The 27,581-nt window shown below is 54.7% G+C and overlaps 1 protein-coding gene across 7 annotated transcripts in view; it reads left to right on the top strand.

Moving 5' to 3' along the window:
- LOC122364220 (titin-like) overlaps positions 1-27,581 on the top strand; it is an 85,751-nt gene that overhangs the window by 37,775 nt on the left and 20,395 nt on the right. For all 7 annotated transcript variants that reach the window (XM_043334405.1, XM_043334404.1, XM_043334403.1 and 4 more), the window contains exons 34-62: positions 148-396; positions 644-787; positions 12,097-12,235; positions 12,654-12,773; positions 13,219-13,355; positions 13,716-13,852; positions 14,126-14,384; positions 14,658-14,909; positions 15,180-15,323; positions 15,665-15,916; positions 16,127-16,270; positions 16,612-16,869; positions 17,211-17,354; positions 17,877-18,095; positions 18,306-18,482; positions 18,624-18,899; positions 19,041-19,184; positions 19,458-19,603; positions 19,808-19,928; positions 20,097-20,284; positions 20,407-20,880; positions 21,127-21,345; positions 21,640-21,834; positions 22,876-23,056; positions 23,367-23,485; positions 23,676-23,851; positions 24,073-24,184; positions 25,739-26,007; positions 26,235-26,371. In XM_043334405.1, the coding sequence (XP_043190340.1) occupies positions 148-396; positions 644-787; positions 12,097-12,235; positions 12,654-12,773; positions 13,219-13,355; positions 13,716-13,852; positions 14,126-14,384; positions 14,658-14,909; positions 15,180-15,323; positions 15,665-15,916; positions 16,127-16,270; positions 16,612-16,869; positions 17,211-17,354; positions 17,877-18,095; positions 18,306-18,482; positions 18,624-18,899; positions 19,041-19,184; positions 19,458-19,603; positions 19,808-19,928; positions 20,097-20,284; positions 20,407-20,880; positions 21,127-21,345; positions 21,640-21,834; positions 22,876-23,056; positions 23,367-23,485; positions 23,676-23,851; positions 24,073-24,184; positions 25,739-26,007; positions 26,235-26,371 (5,532 nt within the window). The remainder of the gene's footprint in view (positions 1-147; positions 397-643; positions 788-12,096; positions 12,236-12,653; positions 12,774-13,218; positions 13,356-13,715; positions 13,853-14,125; positions 14,385-14,657; positions 14,910-15,179; positions 15,324-15,664; positions 15,917-16,126; positions 16,271-16,611; positions 16,870-17,210; positions 17,355-17,876; positions 18,096-18,305; positions 18,483-18,623; positions 18,900-19,040; positions 19,185-19,457; positions 19,604-19,807; positions 19,929-20,096; positions 20,285-20,406; positions 20,881-21,126; positions 21,346-21,639; positions 21,835-22,875; positions 23,057-23,366; positions 23,486-23,675; positions 23,852-24,072; positions 24,185-25,738; positions 26,008-26,234; positions 26,372-27,581) is intronic.

Below are 27,581 nucleotides of genomic sequence, written 5' to 3'. Positions count from 1 at the left end.
GAAAAACGATCTTATGCAAATGAGTATGTCCCACCGGATGCGCACACTACAAACTCACTGATCAGATAGGTGACGTTAATTACTGGTGGAATGATGACGCGTCATGGATTGTTATGTGATTGTTTCACGCCCCCCCCCCCCCTGCAGCGCGCGCGGCGCTGATCCAGGAGTCGCAGCACCCGGCCGCGCTGCAGAAGATCAGCCACCTGGAGGCGGGTCGGCCGCGGCCGGCCGCCGAGCAGGCACCCCAGTACGAGCGGCCCGTGTTCGGCCGGCCGCTGAAGAACGCCAGCCTGGTGGAGGGCCAGCCCACCCACCTGGAGGCCACGCTGACGCCCGTCAACGACCCGCACATGAAGGTGGAATGGTTCTACAACGGACAGCCCATCCCGCAGGGTGCGTGGACGGTAGTCACCGGCGGATCACTGGTGTTGGTGAAACGGTCTGTGAAAGTAGGGTGGGAACTGCTACTAATAGCTATTTTTTTCCAAACCTATGACAATTAAAGCTATGATGCTGCTTATCGGGAATATGAAACATTGCGCCATCATATTTTCCTAAGCGATATGGAAGTTTATTGAACGGGCGACTATAGCGAGTCCTGCTCCGATTTCCCTGCGCTGACCGATCCTTCCCACCTCAGGTCACCGGTTCAAGACGACCTACGACTTTGGGTACGTGGCGCTGGACCTGCTCTACTCGTACCCGGAGGACTCTGGCACATACATGTGCAAGGCCACCAACCTGGTGGGCGAGGCCGTCACCACCTGCAACGTCGGAGTCGAAGGTCGGTCCGTGCCCGGCGGCGCCTCTCTCTCTCTCTCTCTCTCTCTCTCTCTCTCTCTCTCTCTCTCTCTCTCTCTCTCTCTCTCTCTCTCTCTCTCTCTCTCTCTCTCTCTCTCTCTCTCTCTCTCTCTCTCTCTCTCTCTCTCTCTCTCTCTCTCTCTCTTTCTCTCTCTCTCTCTTTCTCTCTTTCTCTCTTTCTCTCTTTCTCTTTCCATTCAATCGCTCACTCAAGAGCCAAACCATAACGAATTCACGAATGTATGTACGTTTGGTTCTGCTGTCAGCGCCTTTCTCAGTCGCACTGATGTGTGTTATGAACGATATAGACTATGCTATGGTGTTACTGATTAGATACAATGCTAGTCGATAGATGAGTCACTAGACATTAGGATGCCTGAACCTCTTTCATAGCAGCGTAGAAAAAGTAAAACGATGGTTAAATTAGTGACATATGCATATCACTTTTCTCGCACGCTTAGCATTTTCTTTTAGTTATATTTTAGCGTAAGACTTTCCAGATTACTATCAGGCATTCTAGTTCAAAATTAGAGATACGTTTGTGTTATTTTCTTCCTTTCAGTGTTAACACAATACCCTCTTATTATTATAGCCCCTGCATTGTTATCGTTTCGGTTTTTTCTTGGTTTGGGGCACGGTGTGTGTATCATGGTCATACAATAGCCTCTGCAGTCTGCATGCTAAGGCTACCGCACATGCCAAACGCACATTCCCATGGAGGGTCGCAAGTTATAACACTACTCTCTAGTTGAGAGTTCGGATTAGACCAAGTAACCGCACCTTCCTGAAAGCTTAGGTGCGTGCCGAATCAATCAATTGGTAGTCAAGGTATGTCCATTTTGTATGTTTTGACATTGCTGACGGTGGTCATGCTTGCGCGGTATTTTCTATTTATGATAGCATGTGGGAGACGTTTTTAAGGAAGTGTCATTTCTAATATTCCTCAGGTAAATGATTATAATCAGCATTAATTTCCAACGCCGCCTTCTCCGTGGAGGCACAGGTTGGCCGCGTACTGGGGCGCCTGCTCGGCATTAGGGCTACACTGTGCCTACCTCAGTGTAGCCCGAAACAATACGAATTACAAAGACGTTTTTACGTAACGAAATGCTGTTTCGAGAAAGTTTCACTACTTAATGTATTCCATTCCAACCGATTCTTGAACAGCATCGGTGTAGTGCATAATATATTTAAAGTGGAACAAACATACCTATAGTAAGTTTATAGATCATTCGATCAGACATTTTAACCCGCGCCCCGCTGCGGGTCCTGGATTTCGCCGATTTTCAGGTCGAATGTCGACAATGTCAAACGAGCCGACGCAGAGCTGGGGAACAAACAGAGCTACAGCGCCCCGGAATAGCGCATTCAATAGTCCTATTAACGCTCTTTCTGAGCATTTATCTCAGATTTGACTTAACGCCAACGGTTTTGTCTCTAATGGGCAAAAAATGCCAAAATGGACGAGTTTTGCGGGAACAGTTTTTCTGCAATAACTTTTGAATCGAACCTTGCACGAGCTTGATTTTACCGACACCGTGTTCCTCTCGTCAAAATGCATCGAATGAATTACAATTTGACCTTGAAAGGTCAGCTTGTAAGTTTGACCTCAGGTTGAGGTCATGACCTGACCGGAAAAGACCATGCTGCATATCAGCCGATTTGTATCGTCGAGCTGAACACATCTAAGGTGTTTTCATCGCTCTAGCATGCCTATATCAAAAGCTATTCGCGAAAAGCTTAGCTAGCATTCGTGACCCGAGCTGACCTCAGGGGCATTAACAGGGGTCATGGGTGCTATTTTCTTGTTCAGTGTGTCATAGTCACTTGTAATTAAGTGTTTGAGAGTATTTAGAATGGCGTTCATCCAAAATAGGCGCCTTTCAATTTTTCGGGGAGGTTGCAACATTGATCTGACCATAGGTCACTGATATCAGAATTCTGAGATATACCTACATTTTTTACATAATGTTGCTCTTATCAATGCTGGAACTTTCATAGTGATCGATCACTCGGTGTAGCTATGGCAGACTTTGAAACTTTTTATTAGGTGAGGTCACTTGAAGTGACCTGGTGACCTGACCTTAAGTGAGCTTGGTCTGAACTTTCCATCGTTTTTAAGATATTCGCGAAAAACCTCAAGGGGGCGTTCAAACACCCACTAGCGCGCTGGGGACCGCGTCCCGCTGCAGCGGGGCGCGGGTCGAAGCCTTCCCACTTTAAGTAAACGTTCGTGCATATATGAATTCATGCACTGATTATGATCATTATCTTATGATCTTAAGCTCATGATCAGATGAGTCCGGTGGGCCTTGTGCAAATACACAGACTTTCGTTTTTTAGAGGCAAGTGACGTACAGGTCTCGCGAGATTAAGCGGTAGGTTTTGCACTTTTACATTTCCGGTTATATCTCAGAAACTAATCGAGCTACGATGAATCCATTTTACACGATCATGGCCGGCTTGTTACCCAACAAGTCGATCGCATCTTCAACACTTAAAAGCTTAAGACCACGAAGATATAGCCTGAAGTACACTAAATTTTTTCTAGGTGCAAAACCTACCGCTAAAACCCGCGAGACCTGTACTTATAAACTTGTTTGTTACGTAGGTTACATGCATAACGAGAACAAAGGGTTATGGATGAATAATGCGCCTCTAGGCCTGCATTTGTTAGCACGTCAGCTCTCTGGCTGGTCCGTTTTAGACGGGTGTTTATTTGTCCACGCCGGCCGCGGCTCGGCGCCGCTGAGCTGAGTATGACGAGATAAGCGCCGAACCACGATCCGAGAAATGACATCCCTCGTCCTGTCTGAGCGGGAGACCTGCACCGGCGCCACTGAAAATAGTGCCGACCTCTCGCTCGCTGTGTATGTAAATACATCGCTCGGTCGGACGGCGCTGTCGGCGCCCGGTCCCTCTCGGACCTTCTACATCATCCCAGCGCCGCGCCTCGAAGGTCGCGCCCCGCCGGTAGCCGAGTTCACCCCCGCGCGCGGCCAAAAATACGGCGGTGCCGATCGCCGGCCGGGGAAGGACGGCGCTCAGTGGCGCGCTGTCGGTGGAAGCGGCGAGTCTGCTGCCGACCCGGAGCACGAGCCTCGCCGCGGATCCGAGTGGCACGCCAGCAAGTAACGACCATACGAACGACACAGCGAACGACTCCGTGCGATTCTTTAAAGTGAAATCATTCAAGCTCTGAAAGGATCAAAAGCATAGCACTGCTATGAACCCTAGAATCGCTGCTGATTGAATGATTGAGGAGCAGATAATTTGTGCTGTAAATTGTGATGTGTGATACTTTCGAGTCGTCAGTCAATACTGACGCGTCAAGAGCTGACAGTCTGGTGAAATACGGACCGAGATTGACGCGAATCTGATCTATCGCTGCCGACGTCGCCACCGCTCAGGCTGGTTTGCAATCGGGTGATGATGGACAGCTGCAAACTTAGCGGACAGGATGTGCCGGTGGCGAAGGAGCGAGTGCCCGAACTGCCTCCCCTCAGCTCATCAGTACTGGGGATGTCATCCGAACCGTACGTCGACCGACAGGAGACGGCCAGCCGCTGGAAGGCCTCAGACAGAACCGAGAACGGACACTGCGAGTCGGAAGGCGCCGAGAAGCAGTCCCGCGCGGTACAAAAGGAGGAGATCAGGACACCGAACGGGGTCTCCACCTCCACGGTGGAGGAGGTGACCAGTGAGGTCACGTCCAAGACGCTGGAAACCTCTCGGCTCCATCAGCCGGTCACTGGACAGCTGGCGTCCAGTCCGTTCTCACACAGCGGATTGTTCTCGAGCGGCGTAAACGGTTCCGAGCGACAGGCGACCACTGCGGTTTCGGGGCTGGCCCTAGGAGCGAGTGGGCAAACACCGAGCCAAGCTCAGAAGTTAAACCCAGGCCTGGCACAGTTGAAGTTGTCTGGGATGCCCGAATTTAAGCCCAACGTGACGCTGGAGTTTGGAACTCAGCTGTCAACGAAGCCCTTCGTTGACAAACAGGACACTATCAGCCATTCTAAGACAGCTGAAGAAACCCAGACTGGTCGAAAAGAAACTGAACGGCAGGAGAAGAAGAGCGATGCAATCCAATTTTCAGTTACACAGACTCCAACCTGTACAGTCTCAGAGACTGTGGAGAAAAAGTCGCACGAGACGTCCTTTAATTCACTTGAGACATCCACGCAGCCACCATGTCGAGCTCCCGGATCGACTCCCCCTCAGAATACCCTCACTAAGCAAGACGGCTCTCCGGCCAACACGTTCCTCCAGTCCATATCCAAGTACCTATTTTCTTGGAACGATGTGCCGCCAGCGAATACCTTGAACCTAACTTCAGATGTGTCCAAAAAGGAGAACGAATCCGGTTCGAATGTGTCGAATCGGGTACAAGAACCTCGTGACATCAGCAATCCACTAGCCAACGTGGAAAAGCAAGGCAACGGTTCTCAAATATCAGAAAGCGCAAGCACTTGCCGCCAAACATATGAGCGCAAAACGACGGATGGTTACGATGGGAGACGTTTATCCTCCGTGCCGACAGAAATGATTCAAACGAACAGCAAATCCATGAATGCTTCGGTGCGCCCTGCATTTTTAATGGGCGAAGCATTAACGTCAGAATCGCGAGACCAGCGAACAGCCGAACCAACTGAAACGATACCCAAAGTTGTACCTTCTAGTTTGAGGGAAAGTAAAACGCCTACTACAAAGGTTGACTTTAAGACAGGTCTGAGTTTCTTTCAGTCGGACATGTCAGGAGCGCCCTTTCCACCGGTCCAGCAGATGAACAACGAAAATAAGACGCCACTTGGCCAAACCAGCGTACCAGGGACAGATATTTTCACGGCAAATGCTGGCATCCACGACTCCCAGTCGGCGCCCCAAACGTCCATCAAGGCGAACCCTCCGGCTTGTTTTACACCAAAGTCGTGGGCACCGGTGAAACCGCCTGTCCCAGTGAAGACCAGAGATCAGACGGCACCATCCGCTGTCTCCTCCGCCTCCGGTGAATCGAAACCGTCCCCGTTCCCCGCTCTCAGCTCAACATGCTCTTCGACGAGCTCTCTCAGCACAGCCCTGACCTCAGCTTCAGGAATATGCCCCAGTCAAGAGCACCCAGTCGCACAAACAACTTGTGACGTCACCGACATGAAACAGTCCCAAACAAGTATGAAGTCCTCTGAGGCTAACAGACGGATGTCTGACTATGGCCCCGTCTCGGCTGCCCCATTTCCCGGCTCCAAGACTGGGCCGAAGTCGGGTAGTTTGCACCGGGCTAACTCTTTGCCGTCCCAAGAAACTATTCAACGCGGGTCGTTTGCAGGAAGGATTTCTGACATACGTGGAACTCATACTGCGTCTACTGGCGAGGCTGCTTCAGAGCAGTTCAGCAAAACCATCAAGCCGGAGACCGAAGAGAGGAGACGGGCGCCTCCAGCATCAAGTGAGGGACGGGGTCAGTCGGTAGGCCAGCCGCCATCCCACGAGGGCAATTTATCGCGGGCGCCGACGGCACCGTTCAAATCAGCAGGAATCACGGCGACGCCGTATGTGGACCAACAGGAGACCGTGAGCAGGTCGCAGGTGTCCGAGAGGACAGGGGCGGCCCAACGGGAGGCCGAGTCGGAGGAGACGCGCAAACAGACTGTTCAGCACGCCGTGTCCAGAACCCCGACGGGCTCGTCATCGCCCACGGTAGAGGAGCAGTCGACCCGCACGGTGTCGCAGTCGAAGGAGGTGACCTACGGACCTTCACCACAGTGGCGTCCCACACTTCAGGAGCCAGCCTCAAAATCAAACGGTGTGCCTCAGTGGTCGGACCAGGCTTCAAGAGCAGGAGCGGCTTTCGATATTGCTTCAAATCAAATGTCGGACACATCAAGCTTGCAGTCTCGGCAGCAACCCAAACTTATAGAGGAGGAAGTCACTAAACCGCGAGCAAACACTGTAACTAGCCTGCCGAAATTTCCAATCTCTATCGTTCCTGGTGCTGTTACCCGCGGCATCAGCGCCCACTCTCCATGTGCAGACCGACAGGAGACATACAGTCACTCAAAGATCTCAGAGAAGACGGAAACCGGCCAGCGGGACTCGGCGACCGCGGAGAAGGCGCAACGCAGTCACCAACAGTCTGTGTCAAAGACGCCAGGCGGAGTCGCATTCACAACTGTTGATGAGCAAGCAACCGTGAGCATGTCGGAGACGAAGGAGACCTCAGGATATGTGACCATGCCGACGTCAAGGTCGGCATCGTGCGGATTTCCTTCCAGCACCACAAATCTGTCTAATGGATCACAATCGGGAATACCAAAGGAACTTGGAGCAAGTTACCTCGAACAGGGACTTAAGCAGTCAATGACAGGAAAGTCGAGAGAAGGATCTGAGCGTCAGAGAAACCCGGGAATCTTCATCGCCCCAACTGTACAATCACCTTCACAGCCAGTTGTTGATCGGCAAGAAACGTTCCATAGGTCCAAGACGTCTGAGGAAACAAAGTCAGGAACACGGGAGACTGATGCTGCCGAAAAGAGCAGCCAGTCGTATCAGCAGTCATTCACGCGCTCTCCTTCAACGAGCTCTACAACAACAACAGAAGAGAAATGTTTCCAGTCAATGTCCGAAACACACGAAACATCACGGAAGCAAATCTTAGGAGGAAACTCGCAAGTACAACCACGTACCACAACTCCCGTTTTTGGAGAGACCATCAAGCCCACAACGATCCCTCCACGTGCTGGCTCTGCAGCTGCGCCGGAGCGTGTATCGGCCTCCATACAGCGGGCGCGCTCTGCAGACGAGCGGTGCCGCACTCCCCGGGAGCATGTGATCCCCATACGTCTGGTCCCAGAGTCGGCCGCCCCGAGCGCCTCCCACACCCTGACCGCTCAGGAGAGCCGCGCCCGGCCGTCCCAGCAGCGGCGCGAGCACATCATCCCCGTGCGGCTGTCACCGTTCCCGGCGCGGCGCGCGCCCCTCCGAGAGACGTCCGCCGACCGGCGGCACTCCGTGGCCGCCTGGCCCGGGCTCGACTGGGGCCAGCCGCCGAGCGCCGACTGGTGGCTCAGCTCGGACTGGGGCCGCCCGGGGCGCACGGCCGGCGGCCAGAGCGCAGAGTGGCTCCGGCCGGCGGCCCTCTGGCCGGAGCTGCACCCCCAGCAGCCGGCGTTCCACTGCCCGGTGGTGGGCGGACCGCAGGCGGCCGCGCTGGCCGCCCTCTACTCCCCGCCGCCGCCGGCCGGGGCGGCCAACAGCACCTGATGTCGTCCACCGTCGCCGGAGGAGGCCTGACGTCCGCCTCACCCGAGGGGTCGTCCGCCGCGCTGACGCCACGATGAGCTGCCAGCGGGCGTCATCGCTCTCGGGAATGTCGGACACGCCGACCGTGACAGAGGTCAAAGTGGGCATACCGAGGGCGCGGCAAAACGGTACCGCCGAGGTCGAGCTCCCTGCCCTTCGCTGGTGGCCCGCGGTCTGAGTGAACTTGTTTGGGCCTCGGACGTTTGGAACAGCTAACGGCCTTTAGCAACAATATGTTCTATCATTTCTGGGAATTTCGACGAGCAATTGGGCCTCATGTTTGTTTCTCCAGCTGAACCTTGAATAGCTGTTCTGCCCGATGAGCTTATTTGTCCCCTTCGTGCTAAGTTAAGCATGGTTCTTTTAACAGTTTGTTTTCGCCGTGCATGACACCCGTTTTGTAAAATTGGACGTAGCTTGGGCTTGCTATTTTGCACGGGTTTTTCGACAGCTCTTGTATGATGAATGTCAGCTCTGTTACCTTTACTGTGGGTTGTAAACGTTATCCTAATTGTGTCACTGCAAGTTTCCTTTGCACATAACGCGCTGTTTTCCGAACGACGAAGCTGTTAGTTTTATGTAGTTTTTTTGTGCTTAAAGGAACTTGTTTGACAAATTGTTTTTCGTTTTCGTGAGAATGAACGGATCAAGTGTGGGCGCGTAACTTATTTTCCGGCTTATGTCTTGTTGATGTGGTCAAGAAACTTTGCAGTTATATTTTTCAAGCTAGGATTGTGATAATGGCATTGTTTTGTTTTCAGCTTTTAACTGCCTTCTTCCCATGGGAGAGCATTTCGAGCCCAACTGCTACTGCGCTCAGGTGGTTCACTCGCGAACTTGCTTTTCCGGCAAGTAGCCGAAATACCGATTTATTGTAGGTATGCATGGCTCACGTAGAATGATTGTTTAACTTTAAGTGGCTTGTGGGAATTTTCACTCCGTATTTCTCTGATTTGGGTTTGCTATGAATAAATGCGTGTGTTACATATGTGAGTTTGTTTCAACACTCCAACCAGCACAGCCACTAGTCACTACATTGGTAAACATGTGAGTATAGGCACTAGGCGAGCAAACGCGACACAAAAATGGTCAGCCGTCAGGGAACCGTAATATCCGTCCTACGTACGTTAATAAGAAGGTATACAAATTGATCACATTTGAGTCTTCCCACGCCCACTTTCCGCAGTTTCTTCGCACCCTGTAGTGCGGCACAGTATGTATTCAGGCGCTTACCACTAGTGCCATCTAGGAACAAACGGTAGAATTGAGGTGGGCAGGAGATAGTTTTGTCACAGCAGTGCTCCCATGTTAGACGCTATACAGTGAGAGACACATTGGTTGGTGACGCCTCTCGGGCGGCCTGCAGTGTTTCCCTGGGTATCCGGTGGCCCCGGTCGCTGTGGGCGGCCTGCAGTGTTTCCCTGGGTATCCGGTGGCCCCGGTCGCTGTGCTCGGCGCCGCCCTCTGGGGTGTCGGGACCCGGCGTCGGCGGGTCTGTGGCCGGCGCGGCGGCCAGACCGGCACTGACGTGGCCCGTCACCGCGCCGCCCGCCGCCGCCGTCCGATCGGCCATCCGTCAACTGTCTGAGCGTCAGACGGGCCGACCGGTCCCGGACGGCTGTGACACATCGGCAGGACACTGCGCCGCCGCCCGCGGCGTGCTGACGGGGGGACAGGACCGCGAGCTGGCAGTTCGTTCGGCCGAGTCTGCCATCGAGGGCGATGACGAGTAATATATTAGGTATACCCTACCTAACTCATCGCAAAGATGAAAAACTTGATAATACACACGGACTTAATAAAAATCAAGCTTTTTAGGCAAGTTTTTAACAAAGCTTAGTTTTTGAGAAAAAAAAATTGAGATAGTCATCATGAAAAACATTATAGTTGACGTCTAAGTTTTTTATCTACAAAGCTGTAATGAAATAGATAGGTAGGTACTTACGCCTGTTGATTCAATTTATGCCACTTTTCGGGCGAAACTGGCGTGAAGTGACGTCACAGTCCTAACTTAAAGAAACATTGACAAATTCAGATTATGCCCAAACGATAACAACTTAAAGCAAAAGCTATAGTTAGCTTTAGGACGATGGCGTGATTAGTTTTTGAGCTACTGCGAAAAGTCGACAGCTACTGCGAAAAGTCGACCCCTCCCCAGCCAATGGGGGGGGTTGACACCGCTGTTCGGCCACGCAACACCTGTCCAGCATTCTGACTCAGCCCGCCGGAGGGCACTTTCAACTGGTGACAGGTCTGACGGGCTAACAGGACGCCCCCATTAGCGCCGGCCGCAGAGGCCCACTGTTCGGATGAGCTCATCCCCACACTTATGGAACAGGGCGAGATAGACGGGTCACGGCTCGCGCGTGGGCCGCGTCTCCACAGTCATAAACCACCGCTGGGGCTCTGGCTGTCGGACAGGAGGCCGCAGCGCCGCTCCGGTTCGGTCGTTAAGCCCGTCCGGCAGTGTTTGCACAGACCCACCTGTGTTGGTGCCGTGTCGCTGGCCCCCTGCCCGGCCGCCGTGACCTGGTCGCCGGGGTCGGACCCGTCTCCCAAACGGAGCCGCTGTTTGTGTATGGCCACCAGACAGCCGGGGATTGTTTGTGATCGGGCGGGATGGGAGCTGAGCGTGGCGGACCGCGGGGGCGGGACGGACGCCTGCCGTCACTGTCGGTGGGCCGGCCGGACGCGCTCTGACGGCCCTCTGTGTGGTCTGTGTGGCCGGTCACTGTGCCGTAACTCCTGCCGTAACTACCGTTCCGCTGCACTCGGGTTATATGCGGTGCGTCCGTTCCTTTGTCGAACTCCCGCCCACCTGCTCCACGGATCCCCTTTGACCACACCATGGCTGGCGACGATGACCGTCGTGTGTCACCGCAGCTTCTTTTTGTTCTGCCAACACGTGTGTTCTGGTGCCAGCGGCCGCCAGTCGGATGGTGGATCGCCGTCCTCCGCACTCTCCGCACTCCTATGACGGGGAGCTGCGGCAGCTCCGGTCGGTGGCTGCCAAACTCCGGCATTCCGCGCCGGTGGAGTCACCCCCAGGCGTCCGGGGTGAGGGGGCGTCCCTCAGCGGCGGCATCACCCAAACCGACCGAAATACCGCCCAGCCAAACCGACACAAACGTCGGAGAACGAAACCGGCAAAAAATAGATGGCGAACAAAACTGCGCCGCTCTGCAGGGCTGAGCGGAAACATAACGTTACGCAACACGGCATAGCGAAAATGCTGCTAGTATGTAGCTCGATAGTCGTTCGTTCAATTCAAACATCAGGTAAAAGTGCATTATTGGTCCGATTGACATCTTGTATCAGCCGCCGGTAGCGGCGGAACGCCTTCAATTAGGGGGGGGGGGCACTGCCGACTTTTGGTCCCATTCTTTCCATGCAACGCCCATATGGGCTAATGTTAAAATGTCAAAATCAAAGGGGGCACGAAACCCCGGTGCCCTCCAAGTTCCGCCGCCTATGTCAGCCGCCAGGCCGTCCGGGCAACGCTGCGGTGCAGCCTGCTTTGCGGGCGCTCGGCCACGTCGTGCGGCGCGTTCGCTCATTGGTGATCGCAAAGGTCACACGATCACCGGTCGGTGTGGGGTCAGGGTCGCGGTGTCTGGCGCTCCGGGACGAGAGTCGGTCCGGCCCGGGTCGGTGCGAGTGTGGTGAGCTTGTCTGGGTCGGACTGCGTTACTGGCTCCATCAGTTCACTGGCCACGGGAACAGTGCGACATCCGGCGAGAGGGACTTCTATCCTATTCAAGAGTTCAGCCGCGCTGGGCCGTTTATCTGCGAGGTGGGAATACCGCCCCTCCTCTGACAATGCCTTTCTGGCCCCGGCTCCCGACCCCTGTCCAATGTCACGGGGAAAGCCCAGCGAAGTGGAGTTAAACATCCCTACGGTATTTACCTGCCAAGGTCTAGCGGCAGGTATCGGCGTGTCGCAGACTGACCACGCCCCGGAGCGGTGGTTCACCCCCCGTGCTTGTGTTCCAGGCAAGCAGGGTCTGTACCTGGACACGCTGGACGCCGCCCGCCTGGAGAAGATCAAGACGCTGGAGTCTGCGGCGCCGGCCAGGAAGGAGGAGCCGCTGCCGGTCGCCCAGAAACCCGTCTTTGTCACGCCGCTGAAGAAGTAAGATAGTGGACAAAATCAGATCGCTATGTCAATCGCCGAAGATGGTCATAGAACATGCAGTAAACATCCTCTTCTTTAGCCAGTACAATTAACAATTTTGTTACCTTTTAATCGCTACCAACCCTATAACACGAACTAAATATAAGACTCTGGTCGAGTCATGCTTTGTAGCTAGCCATCTGGTTTTCTCGTGCCTTCCTGGGTTCGGTGGAGTTGGTCTTAGCCCGGTTCCAGGGAGCAGTTATCCCTCCCGCAGCGGGCAGCGGCTTGGCAGCCTCTCAGAGCCGCGAGCCGGCGCGGCACTTCGTCACAGCCATGAACTCCCAACGGCTGCCGGCGCGGCGCGGGGTCCGCTATTTCGGTGCCTCTGAGCGCGGCGTCTGGGTGCTGACCGGGCGGTGCCGCCTCGTTCCAGTCTGGAGAACCTGCGCGAGGGCGAGCACGCCCACCTCGAGTGTCGCCTGGAGCCGGTCAACGACCCCAAGCTCAAGGTCGAGTGGTTCGTCAACGGACGCGAGATCAAGACCGGCCACAGGTGAGAACACACCGCCATCCCGACCGGGGAGGAACTTTGCTACGGGGACAACTTCATCACGGTACATGGGACAATTGTCCCCTCACGCTGCGCCGCATTAAAAATACCTGGGGCCGTATTCACGTCGACTTCGTAAGTCGATTTGCTTTTGTAAGTACAGTTTGGTATTCACGTCGACACTTTTTAAGTTTTTATCGACGGAGTTCACGTAATTAAAAAAAAAATTACTTAAGAAGTAGGTCAAACGTAAGAAAATTCTTACGAAAATATGTGACGTGAATACGGCCCCTGGTGATCGCCAACTGCCGGTACGACCCGCTGCCCCGCAGCGCACAGCTGCACTGCGGCACAGTCTACCACCCCAGTGGATGGCTTAACATCACAGCCCTGTTTATCGTTCATGAGAGGTTATCTGCCTGTCTGACTCCGCGCGGTGTGTGTGCAGATTCCGCACCACCCACGACTTCGGCTATGTGGCGCTGGACATTCTGTACAGCTACCCGGAGGACTCTGGCACCTACATGTGCAAGGCCACCAACGAGGTCGGCGAGGCCGTCAACACGTGCACCATCAAGGTCGGAGGTAAGGCGGCACCGCCAGAGAAAAACGTGACGGAGGTCGGCGACCGTCGGCGCCAGGGCGCTGTCATCTGTATCCGCGAGTCGCGCATCCCGTAACTCGTCAGGAGTGCCCTATTGGCTGTCACCTGTATAAAATTGTCGGCTGGCTGGGACTTTACTTGCATTCATACGTGTTAAATCATTATTCATGTGAGAGCTAGCTCAGATCGGGTGGATATGCAGTATGCACGTCACACTGTTCGTTATTCATTTGTTTTCGCCACCTACCATCCCTATGTATGTAGAGTCTAGGCCCTAGACATAATGAGCGTCTTGCCGCGTGCTCACGTCTCGGCCGTCACTGACCAGTTTGCCCCCACAGAGCGGCGCTCCATCTATCTGGACACGCAGCACCCGCAGGGCCTGGAGAAGATCCGTGACCTGGAGAGCCGCCAGCCAGAGCGGGCCGTCGAAGTCGAGGCGCCCAAGGAGAAGCCGCGCTTCGTCCAGGAGCTCCGGGTCAGTTGCGATATTATGTCGTCAAAATGGGCCATGGCGTTCGCTCCCACTCTTCGTACTTATTTGTCCATTCTCTGACAAATTCGCTGGCCATACGACGTAGTAAATTAAGGCCGGTTAGTGGTTACCATACTGCCCTGAGCAGGAGAACTGTCATGGAGTGTAACTCTGTTACTGGCGCACGGGAAATTGTCCTTTATTTTTGTTTTCGCTACCTTCCTTATTTTTTTCGACAAGTCTGCTGACCACTGTGTGGTATATGCCGTCTCACAGGGCCCTACCCAGCTGGCGGAGCGTGGCGCCGCCCACATCGAGGGTCGCATCGAGCCCATCCACGACTCGGACCTGCGCGTCGACTGGTTCCACAACGGCAAGCCGCTACAGTCTGCCTCGCGCTTCCACACCACGTTCGACTTTGGCTACGTGTCGCTGGACATCAAGGACCTGGTGCCCGAGGACCAGGGCCACTACACGTGCAAGGCCGTCAACAAGATGGGCGAGGCCACCTCCAGCATGGACATCGAGGTTCTCGGTGGGTACAATTCGGTGGTGGGACGCGCCGAACTCCAGTAAGTTAGTGTTACAATGTAATTTTGCGGTATTTCAACTGCTAAAATTTGTGAGTTTCCAAACGGTTGACGTCTCTGAATTCCGTGCAGACATTTTCGATAAGTCACCAAAAAGGATAACGCCCTTTGTTACTGGAAGCATTTTATAAGAGCTTTAGAGATTAAGAAGGTGCGCACCAGCTACAATCGACACCAAAGGACGTTTGTTCACTCTTCGGGGTGTGTTTCTCCTCCAGGCAAGGACAACATCATCCTGGCGTCTCAGCGGCCTGAGGGTCTGGAGAAGATCCGCGCGCTCGAGCAGAAGGCGCCCCAGGAGCGGCCCGAGGAGGTGGTCACCTACCAGAAGCCCATGTTCACGCAGCCGCTGCAGAACGTGGACCACGTCAGCGAGGGCCAGGCGGTGCACCTGGAGGCGCGCCTCATCCCCGTGGGCGACCCCCGGCTGACGGTGGACTGGTTCAGGAACGAACAGCCGCTCCAGCTCGGTGAGTCGGCCGCCGGAGAGGACGGGGATATTGGATATTCGGGAGGATAAGGTCGGCCAATTCTGTGGAGCAACTCTGGAATCAGGGGCAGAATGAGCTCATAGGCCATATTTAATGACCATGGGAACTGTTTGTCACTTCAAGCCTGTTAAATACTGCCCGTTAGTCCTCAGTGTCAGACAATAAGTAGTTTCGTCAGTAAAATACTGCCTATGTGGTTTAAGGCTGCCTATGTGGTTTACGCACAGTTGCTCGGTCGGCTGTTTCCAGGCTCCCGTTTCAAGCCGACGCACGACTTTGGCTACGTGGCGCTGGACATTGCCGGTCTGCGGCCGGAGGACGAGGGCGTCTACTCGTGCCGCGCCAGGAACGACCTCGGAGAGGCCGTCACCACCGCCTCGGTCCGCATCCGCTGTGAGTCTGACCTCTGTCCGCACCGCTCTGAGTGTGAACTCTGTCCGCACCCGCTGTGATTCTGGCCGGGTGCGCAGCCCTTTGTGAGCGGCTGCAGATATGGACCGGCTATTACTGGTGATCGGCCTGAAGAATAACTGTCAGTGCGGGTGAGGGCTCAAATGGGTGTCTGAAAAGGTAGAGGGGTATGTTGGGAAACATGTGTATTCGAAGTATGAGTAGGCATTAGGATAATGGAAAAGGTTGCAAATATAGCGTAATTTCTTCCTACCTCCCCCTAAATGCCATGGGTACTCGACCACCCACAAACCACTAACGCCCCGCTCTGCATCTCCCCGCAGCGGAGGCGAGCATCATCCTGGACACGCAGCACCCGGCCTCGATGCCCAAGCTGAAGGCTCTGGAGGAGCGGGTGCCGGAACAGCGGCCCGAGACGGTGCAGCACTTCGAGAAGCCCGTCTTCACCATGCCGCTCACCGGGCCGGCCGACATTATCGAGATGCAGCACGCGCACTTCGAGGCGCGCTGCGTGCCCGTCGGCGACCCCAACCTCAAGTTTGAGTGGTTCTGCAACGGCAAAGAGCTAAAACTCGGTACGCTCTCGGTCTCGGCGTTATCCATTTTGTTGCGATGGTCGTAAAAAGTGGATTTTTCGTTGTATCTGATTTCGAAGGAATGTGAAGGCAATATCCCAGAAAAGCAAATGGGCGATTCAGTATGATATCCACAGCTATATCCTCTGGCCGTTGCGTATGCCTCAGGTCCCAGCCTCTGAGCATCTCGGTCTTTACCGCCCCCGGCAGGCTCCCGCATCAAGGAGACGCACGACTTCGGGTTCGTGACGCTGGACCTGATGTCTGTGGTGCCGGAGGACGCGGGCGTCTACATGTGCCGCGCCACCAACCTGGCCGGCGAGGCCGTCACATCCGCCTCCATCCACGTGCACGGTACGTCGGAACGGGCAGGCGAGGACCGGTCCTGGGCGAGCTGGCCTTCAACCCTGTCTCTGGGGCGGCCTGGACGGGCCGGATGGCGCAGCCCGAGCCAAGGGGACGGAGGGGTCGTTAGCATAATGGAGCGGTGATTAAAAACATGTTCCTAATCTTTGACAGTAAACTCAACCATAAGCGATAATTTTCCAAAAGATTTGGATTTGACTGGACCGAAAGGTGCTGCATCTTGTGTGTTTAAGCCTACCAAATTTTACACGTAATGAGCAACATTGTACGAATCACGACGCATGAAGCTAAAACCACGCGCCGAACGATCGCCACCGTCCGTCCGGCAGACCGCAGCAGCATTCTGGGCGACGCGATCCACGCGTCTGCCTGGGACAAGATCCAGCTGAAGGAGGCCGAGATGAACCGGGTGCCGGAGCAGTTCGCGGAGGAGCGGCCGCAGCAGCCGCCCGTGTTCACCACGCACCTGCAGAGCTACGACCGGCTCACTGAGCAGCAGAGCGTCCACCTGGAGGCCACCGTCGAGCCCAAGACCGACCCCAACCTGCGCGTCGAGTGGAGCAAGAACGGCGAGCCGCTCATGACCGGTCAGTGCGGAGACGGGGAGGGAGGGGTGTCGGTGGGGAGCGGAGAGTCGACGTGGCGGGGGGGGGGGTCTGTTGATGGTGAAGGGTGTGTGGGTGACTTTGGACGAGTGGTGAAACTGGATGGGAGTTCTGACAGGATCAGGAAAAATAGCATGAAAAGCGGTGGGTAGTCGGGCGATAGATAATTTCGGTATTGCTGGTAAACGTAGGTAATGTTATTTCCGAATTATCTATCTGGTTTCCTTGCAGCTCACCTGTGCTGATTGTGCTGTCGCCCATTTCCCCAGGCACCCGTCTGCGCACGGTCACCTGTGCTGATTGTGCTGTCGCCCGTTCCCCAGGCACCCGTCTGCGCACGGCGTTCGACTTTGGTCTGGTTACGCTGGACATTATGAGTCTGCGGGGCGACGACTCGGGCATCTACACGTGCCGCGCCGTCAACAGGATGGGCGAGGCCGTCTCCACGTGCACGCTGAAGGTGGAAGGTGAGGTTACCGACCGGGGGACTGAAGGACTGATGGCTGGCTAGACAGTGGTGTAAAGTGATTAGTGATCAGATAGGAGTTTTCCATTTGTAACCAAAGGTCTTTCCGATCCGACTGATTTGATTGGACATAGGCTACTATTATCAGTCATGCTTTGGACTTGAGCACTGAATTTCCATCCCACACATCCCTGATTCCACTACTGGTCTGACCACAGACAAGCACTGGCCGCTGGGCCAGTCGTAGCGGCCCTCCCCCCCCCCCCCCCCACTCTGACCCCTGACCTCTGACCTCAGACAAGCACTGGCTGCTGGGCCAGTCGCAGCGGCCCTCCCCCCCCCCAACCCTGACCTCTGACCTCTGACCTCAGACAAGCACTGGCTGCTGGGCCAGTCGCAGCGGCCCTCCCCCCCCCCAACCCTGACCTCTGACCTCTGACCTCAGACAAGCACTGGCTGCTGGGCCAGTCGCAGCGGCCCTCCCCCCCCCCCCCCAACCCTGACCCCTGACCTCTGACCTCAGACAAGCACTGGCTGCTGGGCCAGTCGCAGCGGCCCGAGGCGCTGCCGGCGATCGCCCAGCTGGAGATGGGCCCGGCGCCGGCCGACACCGAGCGGCCCGAGCCCGTCTACGACATCCCCGTGTTCATCTCGCACCTCAACAACGTCGAGTGCAACGAGAACGACAAGGCCCACTTCGAGTGCAAGGTGGAGCCGGCCAAGGACCCCACCATGACCATCGGTGGGTGGCCCGGTCGGGCGTCATTTGGTATATGTGGTAGCGGTGTGGCGTCCAGTGGTAAACATATCCTGATGGCGATATCTGGTTCAGCTGTTTGGTTATTTCTGGGGGTATTATATTGAAGTATATCAAGTGAACTATTTTCATCCCAGATGTTGACATGATTGCGGTATAGTCTCACCAACTGAAGGACGTGTCACCGTTCCGCAGAGTGGTTCTGGAACGGGCAGCCGATGAGGACCGGCTCCCGCTACACGTCCAACTACGACTTCGGCTTCGTGACGCTGGACATCGCCGGCTGCCAGCCCGACGACGCCGGCCTGCTCGTCTGCAAGGCCACCAACAGCAAGGGCACTGCGCAGACCTCGGGCACGCTCAAAGTCAAGAGTGAGTGTGTGATAACGCGACAGCGCGATACAGCACTATCGGCCCGGGGGATCGTTTGAATGTGAGCCTGTTTCTCGCTGTTTGTATTTTCCCCCGTCGGTGCTCACACTGCACCCGTCCGCACCCTGACGCACCCGGCAGGCAAGGCCAACATCTACCTGGACACGGTGCACCCGATGGGCCCGCGCGGCCTGGAGAAGGTCGAGGAGGTGGACGCGCTGATGGCCAGCAAGCAGGCGCCGCACGACGCCGCCCAGCCGGACCGCGCCTTCCAGAAGCCGTGGTTCATCGTGCCGCTGCAGCCCGAGTTCGAGCTCGGTGAGACCGAGCCGCTTCACCTGCAGTGCAACGTCGAGCCCAAGGAGGACCCCAAACTGAACGTCGAGTGGTTCTTCAACGGCAAGCCGCTCTCCCACGGTGAGCGCCCTGCCAGAGTCTCAGCTTGATGTTCACTTGATGCGCAGGCTGCCAAGGCTCGGCAGCCGGGTATTTTGGGTGCGTTTTGGCGTGGGGTTCCGCGGGCGGGCCACACTCACCTGGCCGCTCCGTCTGTTCCAGCCACGCGGTTCAAGGTGTCGAACGACTTTGGGTTCGTGCAGCTGGACCTGACGGACGTGTACCCGCGCGACCAGGGCATCTACACGTGCCGCGCGTGGAACCAGGCCGGCGAGGCGTTCACCACCACCACCGTCACCTGCAAGGGTGAGCGGCCGGCACCGCCGCGGATACGGGGGGGGGGGGGGCTACTGTCCTGGATAGGTACCGCTTGCGCTATTGGTGACCAGCTAGTTACTACGCTGTGTACTGTGGACGGATGGACTGTCTCGTAGCTCATGTCTAAACTGCTATCCGCATTGGCAGTTTATTCCGGGCAGTTTGGTGGCAATAGCTACCGTGTCTGCTGTCTGTGGCTGGCCCGCTGACGGCCCATCCAGTCTCCGGACTGACCGAGTCCCCCTCCCGTCCGGCGCACAGGCAAGACGGGTCTCATCGACTGGACGCAGCACCCCAAGGGCGAGATGGGCCTGGAGGCGATCCAGGAGATGGAGGAGGCCAGGAAGCGCGGCGAGGGTCCGCCGCTGACCGACGAGGAGGGCCACCCGCCCGTGTTCACCTCGCAGGTGCGGTACCGGTCACGGAGAGGATGGGGTCCGCCCCTGACTAATTCGACTGACTGACTGAAGACCAGACTGAAAAGGTCTTTTGTGGTGTGCAACTTCTTTTAGACTAGCGTTCATGATAGTTGTTATCTCAGTTAATGTGACTCGCTTCCAATGCATATGCTGTGTTTCATGCGTTATCTGACCGGTTGTTTTGACGCACAGTTCCAGAACCTGTCGAACCTGAGCGAAAAGGAGGTTGCCCACTTCGAGGCTACGCTGACGCCCGTCGGAGACCAGACCATGAAGGTCGAATGGTTCTACAACGGGAAGCCGCTGGAAGCCAGTGAGCGTGCGGGTGGCGGGCTCTCCTGCCCAGTGTGAATTCTCAAATTTCGTTGCTGTCCCGATTAATGTGTTTCCTCTTCGCGGTGGGGATCTTACGCAAAGTGCCACTAAAACTGACTGGTCGTATGAGCTCGTCCGCTGACCCGCCCCTCCCCGGCCGCCCCAGGCCACCGCGTGCGGACGGTGCACGCGTTCGCCATGGTGGTGCTGGAGATCCTGGACACGAAGATCGAGGACAGCGGCACCTACACGTGCCGCGCCACGAACAAGTGGGGCCAGGCCGAGATCAGCGTCAACCTCGAGTGTGTCGACAAGGAGAGCGGCATGAAGCCAAAGTTCATCACGCCCATCAAGGTGACTTAGCGTGGCAGTCATCCGTAAATTCGATGTTATTTTTATGCCCTAAGATTCGGCCTTGATATGTGTAGCTACCGCGTGTGCTGACATTGCCTGACATTTGTCTTTGCGCCCCTCAGGACATTACGGGCCTGAAGGGCGGCGACTCTGCGCACTTCGAGTGCAACCTGGTGCCGGTCGGCGACCCCAACATGAAGGTGGAGTGGTTCCACAACGGCGTGCCGCTGCGCCACTCGTCCCGCATCAAGTGCGTCTCCGACTTCGGGTTCGTGGTGATGGACCTGGCCTACGTGCAGGACGAGGACTCTGGCGAGTACACGTGCCGCGCCACCAACAAGTACGGCTCGGACAGCACCACGGCCACGCTGGGCTGCGTCGGCCGCGGCGGCGTGTTCGTCGACTCGCTGCAGCCGCAGTCGCTGCAGAAGATCTCCGAGCTGGAGATGGCGCCGCAGCGGCCCGGCGCCCCGGCCACCGCCGTCCTCGAGCCGCCCAAATTCGTCACCCAGATCGCCGACATTGCCACCATGCAGGAGGGGCACTCGGCGCACTTCGAGGCGCGCCTGACGCCCGTGCACGACCCCGACCTCACGGTGAGGGCCGGGCACTGCCGCCGCCGCCGCCGGTCACATCCTGCGGCAGGGTGGCTGCGGAGAAGCGACACTGGGCTGGGCCTGACGCACATACATCACTGTTCTCTCGTAAATCGGGTCCAACTGAATCAAACGAGATCGCCCGTCTCCTCCAATATGTTCTGTCTGCTACGCTCTCGGGACGTTACTGTATGGTGACCTGGCTGCCGTGTCGAGTCTGACCTCGCTCCCTCCTCCCCCGGCCAGGTCGAGTGGTACAGGAACGGCGTCAAGCTGCCGACCGGCCACCGCTTCCGTACCTTCCACGACTTCGGCATCGTCATCCTGGACATCCTGTACTGCTACGCGGAGGACTCTGGCGAGTACGAGTGCCGCGCCGTCAACAAGGTCGGCTCGGACGTCACCAAGGCGACGCTGCGCTGCGGCTCCAAGGCCAACCTCATCCTCACACCGCAGATGCCCAAGGTAAGTTGCGCGAGAAGGGTCGCCGAACTGGGAAACGCGGCAGGACCTGGGTATAAGGGCTGAACAGTAGACAGTAAGCGTTTTCACCTACATATTTTATCTCCTACATCTTAGATTAGGTGATCTTTTTTAGAAAACGGTGTTAGTGAGTCGTGTTTGTCCTATACGTTGACTTGATCGCAGTGGCCATGTGCCCGTTGAACGCTGGCCGCCCCTCTCAGTGCCCCGGCTGACCAGTCTCCCGTGCACTGTCCCGCTCGGGCCGCTGCTGACCGCTGGCGGCGCCTTCCGCAGGAGATGAGCGGCGCGCTGGACAAGATCCACGATCTGGAGGACGCCTCGCGCCGCATCAAGGAGCCGCGAGACGCCGACAAGCCCAAACAGGCGCCGCGCTTCGTCGTGCCGTTCAACAACGTGGACGACCTGCGCGAGGGCGAGAACGCCCACTTCGAGGCGCGCCTCACCCCCACCGACGACCCGACGCTGAAGGTCAGCCAATGAGCTGACTGCCAGACCTGTCTAATCATGGTCACCATTGACATCAAACATACATTTTTGTCCTGGTGAACAACATTGAACGAAGATTTACGGAGTATTGTATGAATTATTGCTTGGTTTTCTTCAGGGGCGGTTCTCCCATATAGGCAAGGTAGGCAGTGCCTACGTCATTTGTCGTCTCCCCTGTGTCTACACCCTCACTAGACTGTGGCTTTTGATTGTTTGATTGCTTTTGTTAAAGATCTTTTTCTTTTCGTTTTTCAAAATGGGTTGAAACGAAAGAGAATTGCCTAAACTTTTCAAAAAATGTCAAACAAAGATCGTGTTATAACAACAACTTGACAAAAACCTTTGCCTTATTGTGCCTACCTCGTCCTACTAGATTATCAACTATTGCCATGTTGAGGCTATTGAGCCTTTTGGTAGAAAAAGTTTAGATGGTCGGCACATCGACTAGGTGCTACCTTCTAACTTTCAAACTTAACTTTTTATTAAGTTCATTTATCATAAAATAAAACACATTTAACGTAATCAATTTTTATCATTAGTTTACGGTACCTAGCGTTGTTATGTCTGTTGTGTTATTCTATTGTTTGTTAAAAATTATATTGGACGAACTAGACTCCTACTGGGAGACTAGCTTGCCTCTGGCGGCAGACGTGTAAGCTCTAGTTAAGTTAATGGTTTTTGTAGATGACGCTGCTGTCGCTGCTTGACTCATCCCGACTGAGCAATAACGCTGTCTTTTCCCCCCTAGTTTACCTATTCCGTATTCAGCTTTTCTGCCTTACCTACCAAGTGCCTACCTACTTTCAATAGGTCAGCGCCGCCCCTGGTTTTCTTGGTGTTACATTTTGGCCAGCGCCCAACTGCATTAACATGATTTTCGAGGTTCCAGCAATATTATCCTTCCTCAATGAGGCAATCTGCTCTTTATTTTGTTCTCGAAGGACCTGTTATGTGACTTGCCCTCGGCGCGCGCTCTGAGCCGTTAGCTGTACCTGACCGGGCCCCGCCCTGCGCCGTCCCCAGACGGAGTGGTACCACAACGGCAAGCCGCTGAAGGCGTCCAGCCGGTACCGCACGCTCTGCGACTTTGGCTTCGTGATCCTGGAGATCTCTCCGGTGTACCCGGAGGACAGCGGCGACTACACGTGCCGCGCCTACAACGAGGCCGGCGAGGCCACCAGCACCGCCACCATGAAGTGCACGAGTGAGCGCGCCGGGCGGGGAGGGGGCCTGAGGGCACGGAGCTGCCTTATCATTTGGAGAAATGGAGTTCCGATAGTTTGACGAGGTAGATGTTTATCTTCTCTGGTTTGTTGTTTTGGTAGGGTCTTTGAGATACTGTTCAGTTTATTGATTGCTCAAATTGTGGGTTGGTAGAGGAGTGGTTGGCTGATAATGGGTGATATGCATGCCCTAAATTTAGACGGCAGATAAAATTGCTCGTGATCGTATGATAATGACGTGTCGTTCAGTGTCATCGGTCGAAAGCTGACACCGTGCGCTACCGTCGGCAGGTAAGAAGAACATCGTGCTGGAGTCTCAGCTGCCCAAGGGCATGGAGCAGACGATGGAGAAGATCGCCGAACTGGAGGGTCTGGGCGTGAAGCCCGAGCAGCCGGCCGAGTCGGAGGAGGTGGGAGACGCGCGCCTCCCAACCAGCGGGCGTACGCCTTCAGGGCTGCGACTCTGAACCGCCTCTGCTTGTGTGGCGCGACACTTAACAGAGTTATGCTACTGGGATGGTCAAATATCACATGATTTGAGACATTTGAGCCCGACGTTTAGCCGTTTGTGACCTATGCCCTATGGCGTTTGCTCCTCAGGGCCAGGCGCCCAAGTTTGTGACGCAGCCGACCGACCTGAGCCTGGTGGAGAACCAGCTGGCGCACTTCGAGTGCCGGCTGACCCCGACGGCCGACCCGACCATGCGGGTCGAGTGGTACCACAACGGCCGGCCGCTCTCCTCGGGCTCGCGCATCCGCAGCATCAACGACTTCGGGTGGGTACCGCGTCCGAGAACGCGCCGCCGGAGCACCAGGACTGGCGCAACATGATGTGCTAATCGTGTTATTTTATATACGATGCAACACTATCAACGGCACCCATTTCGACTCGATTAATTTAGGTTTGTGAGAAGGTGGTCTGAGAAGAAACACCCAAACGTACCCGGTAGTTGAGTGATAATCTAAGTGGTTACCCGTATGTTTGGCCGATTTGCAGTTATGTCATTCTGGAGATTGGCGGCATTTACCAGCGGGACGCCGGTCTGTACACCTGCAAGGCGGTCAACAAACACGGCGAGGCCACAGTCTCCTGCACGCTCACCATCAAGGTCAGAGACCGCCGGACCTCGGACGCATTCAGTTACCCGTGTCAGATGGACAGCTGGCTCCCATCCCGTTCCAGTTCCAGAGTTGGCACCTTCACGCGATCGGAAAATGGAGCAGAGAACTAGCCTAGCTTCATTCTAGTGATGACATTTAAAACGACATTTTCGTCAAAAGGCTTAATTGATTTGGCGTATTTTAGTCCCCGACTGTAGGGGAGAGTGGGGTAATTTGGCCGCTTTTTTTAGAAAACGATATAACTTAAAAGTGACGACACATTTCTGCATTTTCTCAACGCTGGCAGGTGTTGCATTCATTTTACTTTACTGGACAGTGAACTTGAAATGATAGAGTAATTACTTATATTGAAATTGTGACGTAATACAAAGGTCTGCAAGGCGGCCAAATTGCCCCACTAGCAGGGTTATTTGGCCGGGGGTGTGGGGCAATTTGGCCGGTGTTAGTTTGCGGTCGGGATTTTCTGTTATATTGCGAGTCAGCTTCAGATTCAGCAATGACGTGTGTCCTATGACGCATTTGCCGCATTTTGGAGGTTGACTCAGGGGTCACAGGGGTCAAAATAGCCAAATTAGCGGCTCTAGATGCGATCACAGTTTTTTTACGAATAACTTTTGAAGTAATCAAGCTAGGCCAAAACTTCAAGTACCATCGTAATTCTCTCGTCAGTCCGCATCGAAAGATATATAAGTTGACCTTGAGAAGTCAAGGTCAAAGGTTGACCTCAGGTGACGTTGCATCAGGTCGCTTGACCTCAAGGTCACGTGATTTCAAGGTCATCATGCATATCATTCGATGCGCCTTGGCGAGCTGAACAGAATGAGACCATTTGTGCGGCTGTACCATTTTATGTAAGGATTTATTAGCAAAAAAAAGTTTGGTAACCTTTGATGACGTCACATGCTCTTACAGTTGACCAATCGGAAGTAAGGCATCAAAGTAGTCAAAGTTGGTCATGAATCATGTCATTTATGGTACAATTGACCATGAAAACTCGGCCGTCCCAGCATAGTGACCATGAGCGCACCGGTCAAGTTGCCCCGCTAGTCCCGGCCAAATTACCCCATATTGCCATTCTGAAATTTTTTGTCTATAAAGTTATCACGGCTATACGGAATTAGATAAAATTGCTCTTGGAACCGCTGAACACCCCCAAGAATGGCGCTATAATGTCTGAATTCGTTTTTAGCCCAAATACTACATGTTATACAACTTTTTACACAGAAGTAAAAGTTACCATTTTCTAATGAAATTAACGTTTTATTAATTTTGAATAAAACTACGAGGGGCAAAGTTTTGACATTTGTCCTCCAGTTATTTCTACCCATGACAAATTAATAGAGACTAGAGTTATTTCACTCACTTTTATTAGACATCGTACAGGTGGGGGCGGCCAATTTACACCACCGGCCAAATTACCCCACTCTCCCCTATGTACCAGGGATTGCTGTGCGCACACGGTGCGTTGCACTAACCCGTGCTGACCTCTGCCGCCCCGGCCCGTGCTGATCTGCCGGTCTGGCCCGCTGCCGTGTCCACAGAGCCGGTCGAACGTGGTGCTGGAGCCGCAGATGCCGCACGACATGGCCGGCATCCGGCAGCTGGAGGAGGACCTGCACAAGCCGCGGCCGGCGGCGCCAGAGCCCGAGGAGCAGCCCAACCCGCCGCGCTTCGTCACAGAGCTCAAGAACCAGGACGAGCTGTACGAGGGCGCCGCCGCCCACTTCGACTGCCGCCTGGAGCCGGTCGGCGACCCCAGCATGCGGATCGAGTGGTTCTTCAACGGCCGGCCGCTGGACACGGGCTCCAGGTGAGGTCGGCTCGGGTCAGGTCAGGCCGGTTCCAGCGTCTGCCGACCACCGCACCGCTGCGTGGGCTGCGTGTACCGGTGGACTGCTTTTCTCAGTAAAGGCTTACGAGAATCTGCTCTCTGGAGGATTGGTTTACACTCGAACAGTCTTTTGATTGTCTGAATTGATATAATTTCGGAATTCCTGGCGACTTTCAGCGCCTTATCGCCAATCGGATGCGTTTCAGAATGCATTTCATGGACGACTTTGGTTTCATCGTGCTGGACATTGACTGGACGTTCCCGCGCGACTCTGGAGAGTACGTGTGCCGAGCCACCAACAAGTGGGGCACTGCCTCCACCAAGGCCACGCTCATCTGCAAAGGTGCGTCCCGCGACCGACTCCCCGGCTCCCGAACCCTAGTCTCGAGTTGTGCCCGTTCCTAGCTGGGGCATTCCACGATAGATCGTACCAGGCCCGTCACCCTCATCACTCAGATTTTAATGAAAATCGGTCCTAGGGGTAATCATAGGCCCCAAAGACGCCTGGCAAAATATCAGACTTCTCAGATCAAAACTTTTTGAGTTATATTGCATTACATTTTTTTAAATTCGGTATGTAACGGTTAGTTTGATGGCCTATAACTCAAGAACGGGTTAAAGGTATTATCAGGGTTTTTTCCGAAATTTCGGAGTTACTCAGTGAAACGTGTAGAAGAAGGTGGCTGAGGCCCCAATCCGAAGTCATTCGTCTCAAAATTGCCTAATTTCCAAATGGTGGGCCTCCAAAGTTGATCCGTCTGCCAGCCAGTACCTGGAGGAGGCAGTACCAAGTACTCGGATACATTTCCCTATAAGTCCATAGGCTTAACATTAGCTAGAGACTTCTAGAGATATTTTTTATGCCAGATAAGGCCGTCGCATACCAGATAAGGCCGCAACGGCCGTTCAACGTTACGTGGGGAAATGGGAGAAATCTAAAGACTTTTTTCTCTGACGTCTCCACTCCAATATCTCTAGCGCAACTGGCAAGCGTTGTTAGCATTGGCTCGTGTCGTCGTAAATAAGATTTGTTTGACGGATATTCCGTAAGTTGAGTGTGTTGTTGTAATTTCTGAGGCTGTATGAGTTGGACGGAATGGCGCCATCCTGCCATGTGCGAAATCTGTGCGAAACAAAGCTGTTCCTATTCATATTTGAATGCTCAAGACTTGTGGGCTTTGTAGCCAGTGCGTGTAGCTTCTAGATATCCTGTGGGTTATCAAAAATCAAAATAATTAAAAAATTATGTTGTGTGCTTTCAAACTAAGCTCATCCCGAGTGTAATTCAAGAATGTCTTAGTTCAAGCAATTAAACTTGAAAGTGATAAAGCTCCAGCGATGAAGAAGCTTGGATGGAACGTTGAACCAAAGTTACCTATCATTTGTAATGTTAATGCTAAGTACTGAACGTTACCAATAATTCGAGACATCCGTTGTAAGATGTATGACGCAGATCAACTTTGATCAAGTGAAGAAAATAGATTTCAGATGAAATAATGTCAATGTTCAAGGCTGAGCGACTGGCAGATTTCGGAGTGAGCATGAGTGGCCTT

This window comes from Amphibalanus amphitrite, unplaced genomic scaffold, assembly GCF_019059575.1.
Source record: "Amphibalanus amphitrite isolate SeventyFive unplaced genomic scaffold, NRLGWU_Aamphi_draft 000662F_arrow, whole genome shotgun sequence".
Classification (NCBI taxonomy): domain Eukaryota; kingdom Metazoa; phylum Arthropoda; class Thecostraca; order Balanomorpha; family Balanidae; genus Amphibalanus; species Amphibalanus amphitrite.
The sequence above is the reverse complement of the archived record's forward strand: the minus strand, read 5'-3'. Positions and strand labels throughout refer to the sequence as shown.